Source organism: Silene latifolia, chromosome 2 (assembly GCF_048544455.1).
Source record: "Silene latifolia isolate original U9 population chromosome 2, ASM4854445v1, whole genome shotgun sequence".
Lineage (NCBI taxonomy): Eukaryota > Viridiplantae > Streptophyta > Magnoliopsida > Caryophyllales > Caryophyllaceae > Silene > Silene latifolia.
Window position 1 is genome coordinate 92,654,977 of NC_133527.1, and position 16,090 is coordinate 92,671,066.

At 41.4% G+C, this 16,090-nt stretch overlaps 1 protein-coding gene across 1 annotated transcript in view; it reads right to left on the bottom strand.

Moving 5' to 3' along the window:
- LOC141641091 (uncharacterized) overlaps positions 1-15,786 on the bottom strand; it is a 30,314-nt gene extending 14,528 nt beyond the window's left edge. The window contains exon 1 of the mRNA XM_074449768.1: positions 15,286-15,786. Within this exon, the coding sequence (XP_074305869.1) occupies positions 15,286-15,786 (501 nt within the window). The remainder of the gene's footprint in view (positions 1-15,285) is intronic.
- Between the last annotated feature and the right edge of the window lie 304 nt (positions 15,787-16,090).

The window sequence follows — 16,090 nt, forward strand, 5'->3', positions numbered from 1 at the left end:
TAGTATGGCCTTAGTTTTAATCGATATTACCCGTAATGAAAGGGAATATTGATTCGGTTGTAATTTAATGTGATCTCGTATCACTTTTTTCATTTTACAAATGTATAATAGGAATAGCTATGTATTTTTATTATTATTTGTAATTCTGGAGTTCCTTCAAGACGGTGCCATTCGGAAAGGTGTTCCGACAAAGACGGTGTTCTTGGGAGGCGTGCCACTTGAAGATCTAAGGGACCAAAGGAGTTGGTTTCCGAATATGTAATAGATTATTTTATTTTCTATTTAAGGAAGGCCATGCTAGGAATTTATTATTATTACTTTGCATTTATTTTAATATGTTGCATGCATTGCCAAATAGCCATAACAACACATGCATATCATATCGAGTCATCGACCGTGTCAATTATAATTATCGTAGTTCACCGCTTTAGTTCACTTAAAACGTGATAGATAATAAATTGACAAGACCTCTCACTAAATAATAATTGAGAATTAGCCTTACCAAATAGTAGAACCATGAATCCCAATTTCATAAGGAAGTAGGCTTGGCTCACTGAGGTACTAAACTTGTTACGTTGGGTAAGTGGGTAGTAAATTGTTATTACATCGAAATTTGGATTGAGCTCAACGGAAGTATTCGCGACCGTAGCCGCATGTGTTCCGGGCTTAAGATAAATATTAAAGTAATTTTATCGACCGAGAGTTCTAGAAGTAGAATCGATTAAACAGTTAATCCACCGAGTTATATTGATTAGGGATGAATCGGCTCACCGTGCCCGAATTGATATGAATTTGGATCTCGGAATCATTTATAATATTTGGGTAGAGGTCACTATATAAATGCTTAAAACTTGTTTAAAGTGTTTACAAGTATGATTACAAGACAAATGTTAATATTTCCCTTACCTCCATTTTGTAGTTTTTTCAATGGATCCTATCAATCCGACAACACCTATTACCATTGAGTCTTGTCATAACTTATTTAACGATATTTGCTCCAACAACAACCTCGTAACAACTAGAGAGCTTCATTTTGGGATCGGTTCGGACGGAAACGTTAATTTCATTACTTCCTCCATACCTCCTACTATGACTAGATCTTTTATGAATGTGTCTCGGGAAGACCATCTCACTAAATCTATGGGATCCTTATCTTTAGAAGAAAGGAATGCCGAAATTAGTGGGAGTCATAGCAAGTAAGCTCTTGCAACTAAAGGGAAATGGTTCAAAAGGAAGGGGAAGAAAGGTAGAAAATTCAACAATGGGAACAAGATGGCTAGTGGGACTACCAAAGGAGCCCAAGTTGATGATGAATGCCATTATTGTCATGGCATGGGACATTGGATGAGGAATTGCCCCACATATTTGGGAAATATTTGGGATGGACTTGTTATTCCACTCGGTAAAATTCCTTCTGAAATTTATGTTATTGATGTAAATTTTACTTCCACCACAACGTGGGTATTAGATACCGGTTGCGGTTCTCACCTTTGTAATCATTTACAGGGGCTAAGAACCGTGGAAAAGATGAGCAAGGGCGATGTTGATTTCCGACTTGGGAATGAAGCTAGGGTAGCGGCCACATCCAAGGGAACTTATGTACTTGTATTGGCAAATGGATTTGAGTTGTGTTTGCATAATAACTAGGGATATTCTCACTTATACCCCTCTACTTTTTAAATTTCTCACTTGTACCCCTCTTTTTTGGAGAAAAAACTTTGACTGGCAATAACTCTTAGTTACGACTTCGGAAAGTGCTAAATCTTTTTTCCATATTGTACGTCTTCACGAGATCTTCGTTTTGAAAAAAAAAATCGTTGTTTTCTGAATTCGTAGTCGGGAATTATGATCGGTCAAAGTGTTTTGACGGAATAAACTTTGACGGACTAAAACTCCCGGGTAAAATTTTCGAAAATGACGATTTTTTTTCCAAACTAAAGATCTCATAAAGACGTACAATATGGAAAAAAAATTTACCGCTTTCCGAATTTGTAACTAAGCGTTATTGTCGGTCAAAGTTTTTCCTCCAAAAAAGAGGGCTACAAGTAAGAAAATGAAAAAGTTGAAGGGTACAAGTGAGAATATCCCTTGTTTTTATATACCTTCTCTTTCTAAGAACATTATTTCAATTGCTATGTTAGACATAGAGGGCTTTAATTTTGCCATTAAAAACAATTGTTGTGTCATTTCTAGAAATGACTTGGTTATAGGCCAAGGCTGTAACACCCCCATACTCCGAGTGCCTTACCAGGACCACTCAGGTATGAAGACATCACCATCTCGGTTGCCCGAGGTATGATAATCAAATAGACAAAACAGAAACAACATTTATTATAAGTAATTTAATGAATAAGTACAATCCTCGAAACCAAACTGAAAGTACAATACATTATTCCAAACTCGTCTTTCTCAACCGAAATGTAAATAAAACTAAACTACAGCGGAAGACTCTATCGTCATGTCATGGCCATCCCAGCTATCCCAAAGATCATCTCTATACCGCTCAATATCTGCTCACCATCCCCGAATGGATCACCGCAGTTTTACAAAACAACACCGGGTCGATACTAATCACACAATCAAAATAGATAACAACAATAAGACAAATAGACAAAATGAATCACACACACACACAACCACCACCAACTCCCATCATCTCAATACGACCGTCCACCGGACCAGCCTTACGCCATGGGGGACCGCAGCCGTTCCCACCTAAGCCCCGCTCATCGTACGAGCGATAACCCCGTCCATTAATGTGCACATCCCCTTTCGTGGCGGGTTCCACGAAGGGCGAAACTAGGGCGTGAGATCACTCCCGCAAGTGACCCCACTCAGCCGAGAACGCATCTCGAGAGCCATCAACAACACAACCACAAGCACAATTACACACAATCATCATATCAAGCAACTAACTACAGCACATCACCAATATCCCATTATGGGACTAATACTGAGTAGGAAATCCTACCTGGAAAGCACAACACGCAGACGGTATCTACAGCTGTCTCAAAACGCCTCTTCTATGAACTCTCCTCCTACCATACAACACATAGATACTACTATTCAATTACTATTCATAAAAACCCCCAATTCCTAAATTAGGGTTTCACTAATCTTAACAAAACATTATATAAATTACATTAAAAGCTTACCCTCGACGCAAGGAATCCAACGACACAAACTACGATGCAAACCGACCGTCTGAACTCCGGGAATTGTCAAGAACGCGATTAGGAAGAAGACAAGTTGCTTTCTCTCTTAAACAGGTTTTAGGTTTTATAAAAAGTGATTTAGAACAAAGACGAATTGGTTTAAATACCTTAATCGCGTAATTAACAAAACCCGAGAAAACTCCCCCGTAAAACCGGACACTCGATCGAGTACCCACGGTACTCGATCGAGTACCCCCCTACTCGATCGAGTGCCCAACAGGTCAGAAACTATTTTATTCTGCAACATACCCTTACTCGACAGAGTAAGGGCTACTCGATAGAGTACCCCCTAGACCATAAATACGGAGTATTACAGTCTTCCCTCCTTAAAAGGAACTTCGTCCCCGAAGTTCAAACCACTACCAAAACAAAGGTACTCCCATAAGCTTCCCGACTCGAAGGTCAAAATAAACACAACGTAAAACATGCTACTAACCCAACTTATCCCGACAAACATACCGACACAACATATAAAAGGGGTGTAAAAACTCTTAAAAACTCTCGCGATCATCTCCTACCCCCCTAAAAGAAACAAGGTTACGTCCCCGTAACCATACATACCTGATCAAAAAGGAAAGGGTAACGCTCTTTCATGATATCCTCCGCCTCCCATGTAGCTTCCTCGCCTCATGGTTAGACCAAAGGATCTTAAGCAAAACTGTCTCACCACTCCTGGTCTTTCTAACTTTTCGGTCTAGGATCCGCTTAGGCACCTCAAGGTACGATAAAGACTCATCCACTCTAAGCTCTCTGCCTCCAACACATGTGATCGGTCACTCACATACTTCCGCAGCAAAGCGATACGTGAAACACATTATGCACTCTCTCCAAAGCAGCCGGTAAAGCCAAATGATAAGCTACTTCCCCAACTCGCTCTAAGATCTCATAAGGCCCTATAAACTTCTGACTTAGCTTGCCTTTCTTCCCAAACCTCATAACTCCACGCATAGGAGACACCTTCAGAAGAACCTTGTCCCCAACCTGAAACTCTATGTCCCGACGATGTAGATCTGCATAACTCTTCTCGTCGATCCCGGGCCGCTCTCATCCGTTCCCTGATCATCTTAATCTGTTCCACCATCTCATGTACCATCTCTGGTCCTAAAACCACCGCCTCAAAGACTATCGTCCCAACAGATCGGACTCCTACATCTCCTCCCATACAAAGCCTCAAACGGTGCCATACCAATACCGGTGTGATAGTCATTGTTGTAAGAAAACTCTATCAAGTCCAACCTCTGCTCCCCGCTACCACCAAAATCCATCACACAAGCTCGCAACATATCCTCAAGAGTCTTGATTGTTCTCTCGTCATCTGCCCATCTGTCGCAGGATGAAATGCTGTACTCATCTTCAAAGCTGTTCCCAACGATTCCTGCAACTCCTTCCAAAACCTTGATATAAACCTCGCATCTCTGTCAGACACTATGTCCTTAGGGACTCCATGTAACTTAAGCACGTTCTTTCGATAGGCCATAGCCAGTTGTGCCTTAGTCCATGTATCTTTCATTGGAACAAAGTGAGCTGACTTGGTCAACCGATCCACTATCACCCAAATCATGTTGTTACCTTGTTGACTCTTCGGCAAACCCACAATGAAATCCATGGAAATGGATTCCCACTTCCACTCCGGCACCTCCAAAGACCGAACCTTACCTTGTGGTCTTCTCTGTTCCCCTTTAACTCTCTGGCATGTCAAACAACGGGACACAAACTTGGCTATCTCTTTCTTCATCCCAGGCCACCAAAACGTTTTCTTCAAATCTTTGTAAAGCTTGTCTCCACCCGGATGAACTGAATATGGTGTGCAATGCGCTTCTGTCATGATTGTCTTTTTCAACTCCTCGTCATTAGGAACACACCACCTACCATCAAACCTCAAGCTACCATCTCGTATGAATGGAAAACCGGACACTTTGTCCCTTTCTCTACTCCACTCTCCCACTCCACTATCTTAGGATCCAAAGCCTGCTTATCCCGAATGTCATCATAAAACTCCATATGTACCGTCATATCACCCATAGCATCTCCTTTCTGCATCATATGAATCCCAAAGCTCGCTACCTCATCCCTCAGCCTCATCAAAGATAGAGCTGTACACAAGGAATGTACACTCTTTCTACTCAAAGCATCAAGAACAACGTTGGCCTTTCCTTCATGGTAGATGATTTCCATGTCATAATCACCAATCCGCTCCATCCACCTCCTCTGTCTCATGTTCAACTCCTTCTGCGTGAAGATGTACTTGAGACTCTTGTGATCAAAAAATACCTTAAAGATTGCTCCATAAAGGTAGTGTCTCCAAATCTTGAGAGCAAACACCACAAAGACCCAACTCCGGGTCATGAGTAGGGTAGTTCTCCTCATAAGGCTTCAACCGCCTAGACGCATAGGCAATTACTTTACCATTCTCGCATTAACACACATCCCAACCCATTCTTCGAGGCATCTCAGTATAGACCTCGAAATTCGCGCTCCCTTCGGGTAACCCCAAGACAGAGCCGTGGTCAAACGCTCCTTTAAGGTTTGGAACGCCGTCTCACAACTCTCATCCCAACGAAACCTGTTCTCTTTCCTCATCAACGCTGTCATCGGTCTAGCTATCTTGGAGAAATCTTTCACGAACCGTCTGTAGTATCCAGCTAAACCCAAGAAACTCCTAACCTCAGCAACATTCTTCGGTGCTTCCCACTTTGTCACGCCTCAATCTTCGCCGGATCCACACTTACCCCATCTTTAGAGATTACATGCCCCGGAAAAGCAACTTTCTCTAACCAGAACTCACACTTGGACAGCTTAGCATACAACTCATGATCTCTCAACGTCTGCAACACGATCCTCAGATGCTCCTCATGCTCCTCCTTAGTCTTAGAGTAAACTAAGATGTCATCGATAAACACTACTACGAACTGATCCAAGAACTGTCTGAAGATCCTATTCATCAAATCCATAAACACTGCCGGCGCATTAGACAACCCAAATGGCATCACCACATACTCATAATTGCCATACCTCGACGTGAAAGCTGTCTTCGGTATGTCCACATCTCTAATCTTCACCTGATGGTACCCCGACCTCAAATCGATCTTAGAAAAGACCGTTGCACCACTCAACTGATCAAACAGGTCATCTATCCTTGGCAAAGGGTACTTGTTCTTTATCGTCACACGGTTCAGCTCCCGGTAATCTATGCATAACCTCAAAGTTCCATCCTTCTTCTTCACGAAAAGAACTGGTGCTCCCCAAGGCGATACACTTGGTCTAATGTATCCCTTCTCTATCAAATCATCCAACTGCTTCCTAAGCTCCTCCATCTCCTTAGGACCCATACGGTGCGGTGCCTTAGAGATTGGCCCCGTCCCCGGCTTCAACTCAACGGTGAAATCTATCTCCCTCTTCGGTGGCAACCCCTAATCTCCTCTGAAAAACATCTCGCATACTCTCCCACCACTGGTATCTCGTCAATCGCCGGGCTCTCCATCCGGTCATCTCTCACATGGCACAGGATCAAAGGACATCCCTTCCTCGGATACGACTTCAAAGTGACAAACAATCAACTTAACTTTGGGTTTGACTAGAAACCCACGGTAAGACACACTTACACCCTTAGAACCTCTAAGGGACACTCTCTTTTGATGACAGTCTATCTTAGCTTTATACTTTCCTAACCAATCCATCCCAACTATCATCTCAAAACCATTAAAAGGAAACTCTAGCAAGTCTACAGGGAAATCGACTTGCCCAACTATCAAAGATACATCTCTAAACAACCTCCCACACGATACAGACTCACCTGAAGGTATGAAAACTTGCTCCCTAACAGACTCATATACTCTTAAACCCAACTGTTTTACATGACTCGAAGACACAAACGATTGAGAATCCCCCGAATCAAACAAAACAAACGTAGGAATACCATTAACAAGGAATATACCGGTGATAACGTGCGCATCCTCCTCAGCTGCCTTCTTGTCCATCATGAACAACTTGCCATCGGTCTTCGCCCACCTCCCGGACAAGATTAGGCGATGCGGTCGGCTTAGCTCCCGACCCTTGATTGTTGTTGTTGTTCATCGGTGTCTTCTGATAAGAATTACCACCGTTGCGGTTGCCTCCACTCTGGTAGCTCTGACCTCCCCGGTTTGGCCATGATCCACCGGGTCATTTGCTTGCAAAGCTCGCGCAGTCTCGAAAGGATCCCGGTGCGCTCGTGCACTCATGTCTCTTGTGGCCTACGCCACCACAACCAAAGCAGTCACTCCCCCGGTGTTGCTCACACTCCCACGACCTCGCCCAAAGGAAGTTCCAAAGACTAAACCCGGACCGAGAAGAAAATCCCTTAGATTGATTGTGGTTGCCTTTCTTGAAATTAGATTGGCCACCACCCTCGCTCTCGGACTTCCTCTTCTCTCCACCCGACCTCTCCCGAGCCATCTCCACTAGCCTCTCGGCTCTCCCGGCCCTCTCATATGCTTCCTTCACATCGGTAAGGACTCCCACGGGTAACTTATCCATAATTTTCGTGGTTAGCCCTCTCTCAAACCTCAAAGCCGATTCTCCTCACTCAAACCCATATCCTCGGATATCCGGATTTCTCATTGAACCGCTGTAGTACTCGCCACGGACATCTCGGCCGTCATCTTAAACTTGTCGAACTCCTCTCTCAACTTACTCCTCACATGTTCTCGTACGAACTCCTTCCTCACGACCCTACGAAACTCCTCCCAAGGTATAGCAGGGTAACCCCCCGGTTGGTATATATCTCCTTGGCACTCACTTTTACTGAATCCCACCACTTGCCAGCTGCCTCCCTCAGATAGAATGCAGCCTGATCCACCCTCATCTCATCAGGACAGCGAACTAAATCTAGTATGTTCTCCATCTCCCTCAGCCAACTATCAAGATGGTTAGGCTCCTCAACTCCCTTGTACTCCTTCGGGTTAAACCTCGCAATATAGAGGCTGACTTTAGCATGGTCAACCTCCTTCTCCTTACTCTTATCCTTGTCCTCATTCACTCTCTTCAGGGTCTCAGTAAGAGCGTCCTGGTGCTCTAACATCTTGACGATGTCATCCGTAGTCATAACCTCAGCTCTCGCATACAAAGCGTTTCTCTTGGGCGGCATCTTGAAGCTATATAAGAAAGGGATAAACATAAACACGCGTACTAAACCTCAAAACACGAAAACGCGCTGCCCAGAACCTACTCGATCGAGTATCCAAACCCACTCGATCGAGTAACGGGCTACTCGATCGAGTGCCCCCATGTACTCGATCGAGTATCCAAACTCCAGAACCAAACAGACCTTCTGATCTCTAACCCACTCGATCGAGTATCTAGGCTACTCGATCGAGTGACCCCATACTCGATCGAGTACCCCTAGTTACTCGATCGAGTGCCCCAAAACTCGATTCTGGACTCAAAATCGTTAAAAACCTACCCGATCGAGTCAGCCTCACTCGATCAAGTACCCCCAATACGTAAGAGCTACCCGCATATTACGTCGTATACTAACATGCTAACTTTATAAAATCACATGCTATCAGAATACATATGCTACGCATCTTTTATACTATCAACAAGATCAATTCATCATGCTATTAAAGCCACATTGTAAATCATTCCATCATGCTATCATTTCATCAACAATGTATATATATATAACATTACTTTTCTTTCGTCTCATCAACTTCCAATTCGAAGATTCAACCATCAACACATTCCATCACATTATTACGCAAGTTACTAAGCACACACATGACTCAACACATATTTCCCCCATGTGACCGGTTCAAAGTTGTAGGGCGACCCCCGCGACTTTAGGACGTCTCCCAAGCCTTTGCACTAGCTCCTACAACTTTTACCCCGGGTTCATTTTAATTGACTCCCTATGTTCATTAAGTTCATTGGTTACAGGTTTCAGGATCGTCGCTCTGATACCATTTGTAACACCCCCATACTCCGAGTGCCTTACCAGGACCACTCAGGTATGAAGACATCACCATCTCGGTTGCCCGAGGTATGATAATCAAATAGACAAAACAGAAACAACATTTATTATAAGTAATTTAATGAATAAGTACAATCCTCGAAACCAAACTGAAAGTACAATACATTATTCCAAACTGTCTGTTCTCAACTGAAATGTAAATAAAACTAAACTACAGTGGAAGACTCTATCGTCATGTCATGGCCATCCCAGCTATCCTAGTATCATCTCTATACCTGCTCAATATCTGTTCACCATCCCCGAATGGATCACCGCAGGTTTTACAAAACAACACCTAGGTCAGTACTAATCACACAATCAAAATAGATAACAACAATAAGACAAATAGACAGCTGAACTGTCACACACACACAACCACCACCAACTCCCATCATCTCAATACTGACTGTCCACTGGACCAGCCCTGCCAGTGGGGGACCGCAGCCGTTCCCACCTAAGCCCCGCTCATCATGCGAGCGATAACCCTGTCCATTAATGTGCACATCCCCTTTCGTGGCGGGTTCTACGAAGGGCGAAACTAGGGCGTGAGATCACTCCCGCAAGTGACCCCACTCAGCCGAGAACGCATCTCGAGAGCCATCAACAACACAACCACAAGCACAATTACACACAATCATCATATCAAGCAACTAACTACAGTACATCACCAATATCCCATTATGGGACTAATACTGAGTAGGAAATCCTACCTGGAAAGCACAACACGCAGACGGTATCTACAGCTGTCTCAAAACGCCTCTTCTATGAACTCTCCTCCTACCATACAACACATAGATACTACTATTCAATTACTATTCATAAAAACCCCCAATTCCTAAATTAGGGTTTCACTAATCTTAACAAAACATTATATAAATTACATTAAAAGTTTACCCTCGACGCAAGGAATCCAACGACACAAACTACGATGCAAACCGACCGTCTGAACTCCGGGAATTGTCAAGAACGCGATTAGGAAGAAGACAAGTTGCTTTCTCTCTTAAACAGGTTTTAGGTTTTATAAAAAGTGATTTAGAACAAAGACGAATTGGTTTAAATACCTTAATCGCGTAATTAACAAAACCCGAGAAAACTCCCCCGTAAAACCGGACACTCGACCGAGTACCCACGGTACTCGATCGAGTACCCCCATACTCGATCGAGTGCCCCAGCTACTCGATCGAGTGCCCAACAGGTCAGAAACTATTTTATTCTGCAACATACCCTTACTCGACAGAGTAAGGGTTACTCGATAGAGTACCCCCTAGACCATAAATACGGAGTATTACAAAGGCTCTTCTATAAATGGAATTTATGTTTTAGAAACTTCAAATCCATGTAAAGACATCTATAACATACAATCCAAGAGACTCAAATCAAGTGATCAAAATGAATCGTACATTTGGCATTGTCGATTAGGTCATATTAACGAGAATCGCATTAAAAGATTAGTTCCAACTAATGTTATTAAACCATTTGATTTTCAATCATATGGTATATGCGAATCTTGCCTCCTAGGAAAAATGACTCGTAATCCTTTTAGTGGTAAAGGAACACGAGCTAGTGAATTATTGGGCCTTATACATACCGATGTATGTGGACCAATGACTATCACTGCTAGAGGTAATTATGACTACTTCATTACCTTCACCGATGATTTAAGTAGATATGGGTATATCTACTTAATGAAACACAAGAGTGAGGCCTTTGAGAAATTTAAAGAATTTCAAAATGAAGTAGAAAACCAATTGAACAAGAAGATAAAGGCACTACGATCCGATGTGGTGGAGAGTATCTTAGTAATGAATTTGATTCACACTTGAAGGATTGTGGCATTGTGTCACAACTCACTCCACCCGGTACACCACAACTTAATGGTGTTGCCGAGAGGAGAAATTGAACCCTACTAGATATGGTTCGATCTATGATGAGTCAAACCGAGTTACCCGACTCATTTTGGGGATTTGCAATCCAAACCGCAATCAAATCATTGAACAATAGTCCAACAAAAGCAATCGAAAAGACTCCATATGAGATATGGAAAGGAAGGGTTCCTAATATATCCTATATGAAGATTTGGGGATGTGATGCTTACGTCAAGGTAAAGACAGACAACAAGATAGCCCAACGATCCGAAAAGTGCATCTTTGTAGGTTACCCCAATACCTCCCGAGGCTATTACTTCTACAAACCTCATGAAAACAAAGTGTTTGTGTCTAGTGAGGCTGTCTTCCTAGAAAATGAGTTTATTTATAAAAGCTAGAGTGGGAGAAATTTTGAACTTAATGAAGTTCAAGAGCCACAAACCGAAGTAGAGGCGCAAGAAGATGTTCCTTTGTCGTCTAATTCTATTGTTATTCCTCAACCAAGGAGGTCGGTTCGAGTTTCTCGCCGTCCTGATAGATATGTTGGACTTATCCAAGAGGATGAGAGTCTTGATGTGTTACTTTTAGAAAGTGACGAGCCTGCCACCTACAAAGTTGCAATCTCTAGTCCCAATTTAGCTCTATGGCTTGAAGCCATGAAATCCGAAATGATTTCTATGCATGAAAATAAAGTTTGGAACTTGGTGAATTTGCCTGAAGGAGCAACACCTCTTCAATGCAAATTGATATTTAAGGTAAAGAATGGCATAGAAGGACATGATGATGTCTACAAAGCTAGGCTAGTGGCAAAAGGTTTTACCCAAGTTCATGGTCTTCACTATGACGAAACTTTTGCCCCCGTAGCCATGCTGAGATCAATTTGGATTCTGTTAATGATCACCGCATTTCATGACTATGAAATATGGCAAATGGATGACAAGACCGCCTTTCTAAATGGGCATTTAGAAGAGGAGGTGTATATGCTGCAACCTGAAGGTTTTGTAGATCCTGTAATCCTGACAAAGTGTGCAAACTTAAGAGATCCATTTATGGTATTAAGCAAGCATCAAGAAGTTGGAACCATCGATTTAATCATGTTATAAAAGAAAATGGTTTTACTCGAAGTGTTGAGGAATCATGTTTATACATGAAGTTCAGTGGGAGCAATGTTGTGTTCCTAATATTGTATATGGATGACATACTGCTTATTGGAAATGACATTCCTATGTTGTCCTCTGTCAAAGAGTGGCTGGAAAATCATTTCCAAATGAAGGATTTAGGAGAAGCACAACGCATATTAGGCATCCGGATCTATAGAGATAGACCCAAAAGGATATTGGCATTAAGTCAAGAATCTTATATTGACAAGGTTCTTCGATGCTTCAACATGGACCAGTCCAAGAGAGGCTTAATTCCTATGGGTAGTGGGATAATTTTGAGCAAGTCTCAATTACCCACCGAACCCGAAGATGTTGAACGCATGAAGTTGATTCCCTATGCTTCCGCTGTTGGATCAATCATGTATGCCATGATATGCACTCGTCCCGATATATCGTATGCTTTGAGCATGATAAGTAGATATCAAGACAAACCAGGTAAGAGTCACTGGATAGCCGTCAAGAATGTCCTTAAGTACATGAGAAGAACTAAGGATTCATTCTTGGTGTTTGGAGGAGATTTCTAGCTAAGTGTGAAGGGCTACACTGACTCGAGTTTTCAAACTGATAGGGATGATTTGACATCCCAGGCTGGTTTTGTTTTCATGATTAATGGTGGTGCGGTTAGCTGGAGGAGCTTCAAAAAGTCGGTCATTGTGGATTCTACAATGGAGGCTGAGTACATTGCAGTGTCTGAAGCTGCCAAGGAAGCCATGTGGATTAGACAATTTTTGGAGGGGCTAAGGGTAGTTCCTACTGCCAAAGATCCTATCACGATCTTCTATGACAATAGTGGGGCAATCTTTCAAGCTAAAGAGCCCAAGTCTAGACACGTACTTAGAAAATTTCATGTAATTAGAGATTTCATTGAAAGGAAGGAAATAGTGATTTATAAGGTTGGGACGGATGACAACATAGCTGATCCTTTAACCAAACCTTTATCGCAGGCTAAGCATGACCATCATGTTATTTCCATGGGTCTGAAACGCATGCCAAGTTTGTATTAGATTATGAGATATGAAATGAAAAACATTGTTTTTGGTTTATATGTGATAATCGCATTTGTCGTTTGAGTTTCTTTGTGCAAACGCATTTATTTATTACTTTGTTGTATCCAAATGGGTTGTTGAGACAATATTGAACCCCATTAAAGTGAACTGGATTGACATAGTATTCGCCCCTAGTTACTTAAAGGAGGTGACGTCTCGAAGTGACTAGAGTGTGATGCGATTGATGGCAAATTCAAGTGCCATAGGGTCATATGAATGACTAGTCGATCGCATAGACAGACTGTATGGGACACTCTGTCGGGTAGTGACCGCTTATAGAGTTCTGGAAATTCATAAAGCCTGGTCGTGGCGAGAGCTACTATAGTATTCTTATGAGTCAATTCTTTTAACTAAAGACTATTCGCCCAAGTTGGCACAAATTTCTGAATGGCTTTGATTTATACTCTACGACTGTCGTAATTGAAGTCAAATGAGTACATTTTGGGTTATGATGAACTGTGGCTATACGAAAGGAATAGTGCGATAGGAATTGTCCACCCCCTTGTCAGGGTTATTTGAAATCTCAAGGCCACTCGAGGAGCAGTGAACTGAAAATGCGTGGCCACGCTCGAAAGGTATCTACGGTAGATAATTCCGGTCAGACAGTTACTCTCCAGATCGAGGAAACCACTTAAGATATGATCAAATATAAGTACGACCTGCAAGACACCTTGCATTGAGTGGGAGATTGTAATAGGACAAGAGAATTGGTGACGCACACTTATCTCGGACAAGTGGTAGATTGTTGGAGTATGTGTCCTCAACAATAGTGCGATCACATGTTTAAATCTCATAATAAGAATACGTAAGGGATGATTCATTTATATAGTCAACTAATCAACATTAATCAGTAATGATTGGTTAACTAGAGTTTGACATTACTGTTGTTTGACGGTGGTGAATAGTTGATCACTTAAGGTCACACCTATAGGACAATTCCCTTAATAGATAAATTGATTAATTGTATGACGATACAAGGTGATCAATTCCTTAAAATTGAACAATTCACTTGTGAGAGAGAATATTGATATCTTATTGTAATGGGATTAAATAAGATTTATTTTAGTAATAAAAATGCTTTATTACTAAAATTGTTTATTGTTTGAGAAACAATAGAGATAAGAATGAATGGTTAATTTTAATTACAAGATGTTGTGAATTATAATTATATGACCCATTTTATTTATGTGATCAAGTATCACTAGTCAATTTGTTATATGTAATTTAATTGATATATGTAATGATATTTATTTGATAAATATGTATTAAATTAATTAATAACTTGTTACATAATACATGTGACATATTGTGTGACAATTGACAAAATAAAATGGAAATATATTTTAAGAGGTGCACCGGTTTTGCTAGATTAAAATGGGATTGTTTGTATTTGTTTATATTGTATAGCAAATAAAATAATAACCCTAAAATAACCTAGTCTTAGACCTAGCTTTTGGAGAAGAACAAAAGCTAAAAGGGAAGCACCATGCATTGGTCTTTCTCCCCCCTAGAGTTGGCACCCTTCTTCTCAAATAGAGAAGCTCTTTTTTTTTGAGGGATTCTATTTTCTCATCTTATTATTCTCACTACATCTCTCTTAAATGGTTTAGAAACCTTAAAAATTGTTCATCATAAATTCTAATTACAATATAAGATTACTAGTGTAGTAATAAGTATGTTATTAGAATTATTTTAAGGATACTACTATACTAATCTAGTTAATTAATATACTAGTTTAAGGGATTTGTTTTGGGTGCAATCAAGAGGAGAATCTCCACATTGGGATTAAGGAGGATCATCCATTACATTTAAGCTCAAGAAAAAATAAGGAAGGTGACCTTATTTGTGCACATTATTTCGAGCCATATAACAATGTAAGGAACATTGTTTTTCTCATTTAATCACTTATTTAGTTGTGCATGCACTAGATCTAATGAACTCACATTAATATGTTAATTATTTCACTGTTAGAAGAGTCTAATAATAGGTATATGAACCTAACATGATCACGCTATACCAACCGCTTTCTGGACTGTGCATTATGATATCTTTGAACCACATCAAATTCTCCATTGAGAGTGCTTGTTTCTCCATAGCACGGTTTAAGTGCCAACGACACAAAAGGTGAGGAGTGCTCGGATAAAGGGACTCAAGAGCGGCGATCAAACCCAACTCCCGATCAGTGACAAAGGCAGAAATAGATGAACCCGTACAACTGAGTAGCTCCCCTAATCTCATCAACATCCACCAATAATCGTTTTTTGACTCTGACGGAAGGAGCACTGCATCAATTAAGAAGGAAGACCCACACGGTGTTACACCAACAACCACAACAAGAGCAATTTTATAAACATTGGCCTTGTACGTCGAGTTAATAAGAAACACATGTGGATAAGCACGGAAGAGTTTAACGGCTTCCGGATGAGACATAAACACATGACTGAGCTCCTTTGTCTCAGGATCTGATTTGTGCCATTCCACATACTTAGCAGCAACGGCTAGAGCCAACATTTGTTGAGCCGTATTCCGTGTTCCTATAATTTCACGCCGAACCTTTTTTGCCTCGCTATAAATTTGGGCACTTGTAGGTTGGGGTTTATCGGGGGTTTTTTTGATGAAGACCATTTTTAATATCTCTCGGGGGAATCGATGCCCAGACTTGTTGCCTCACGAACTCTTTCTCTCCAGCATCTAAACCCGCAAAATGCCTATCACCGTCTTTGTACTTTGCTACTTGGTGGTTGTGATATCCACCGGTCTCCGAGGTCAAAATGTTCCAAACAGTCAACTCCTTCCCATTTACATCATTAACCCG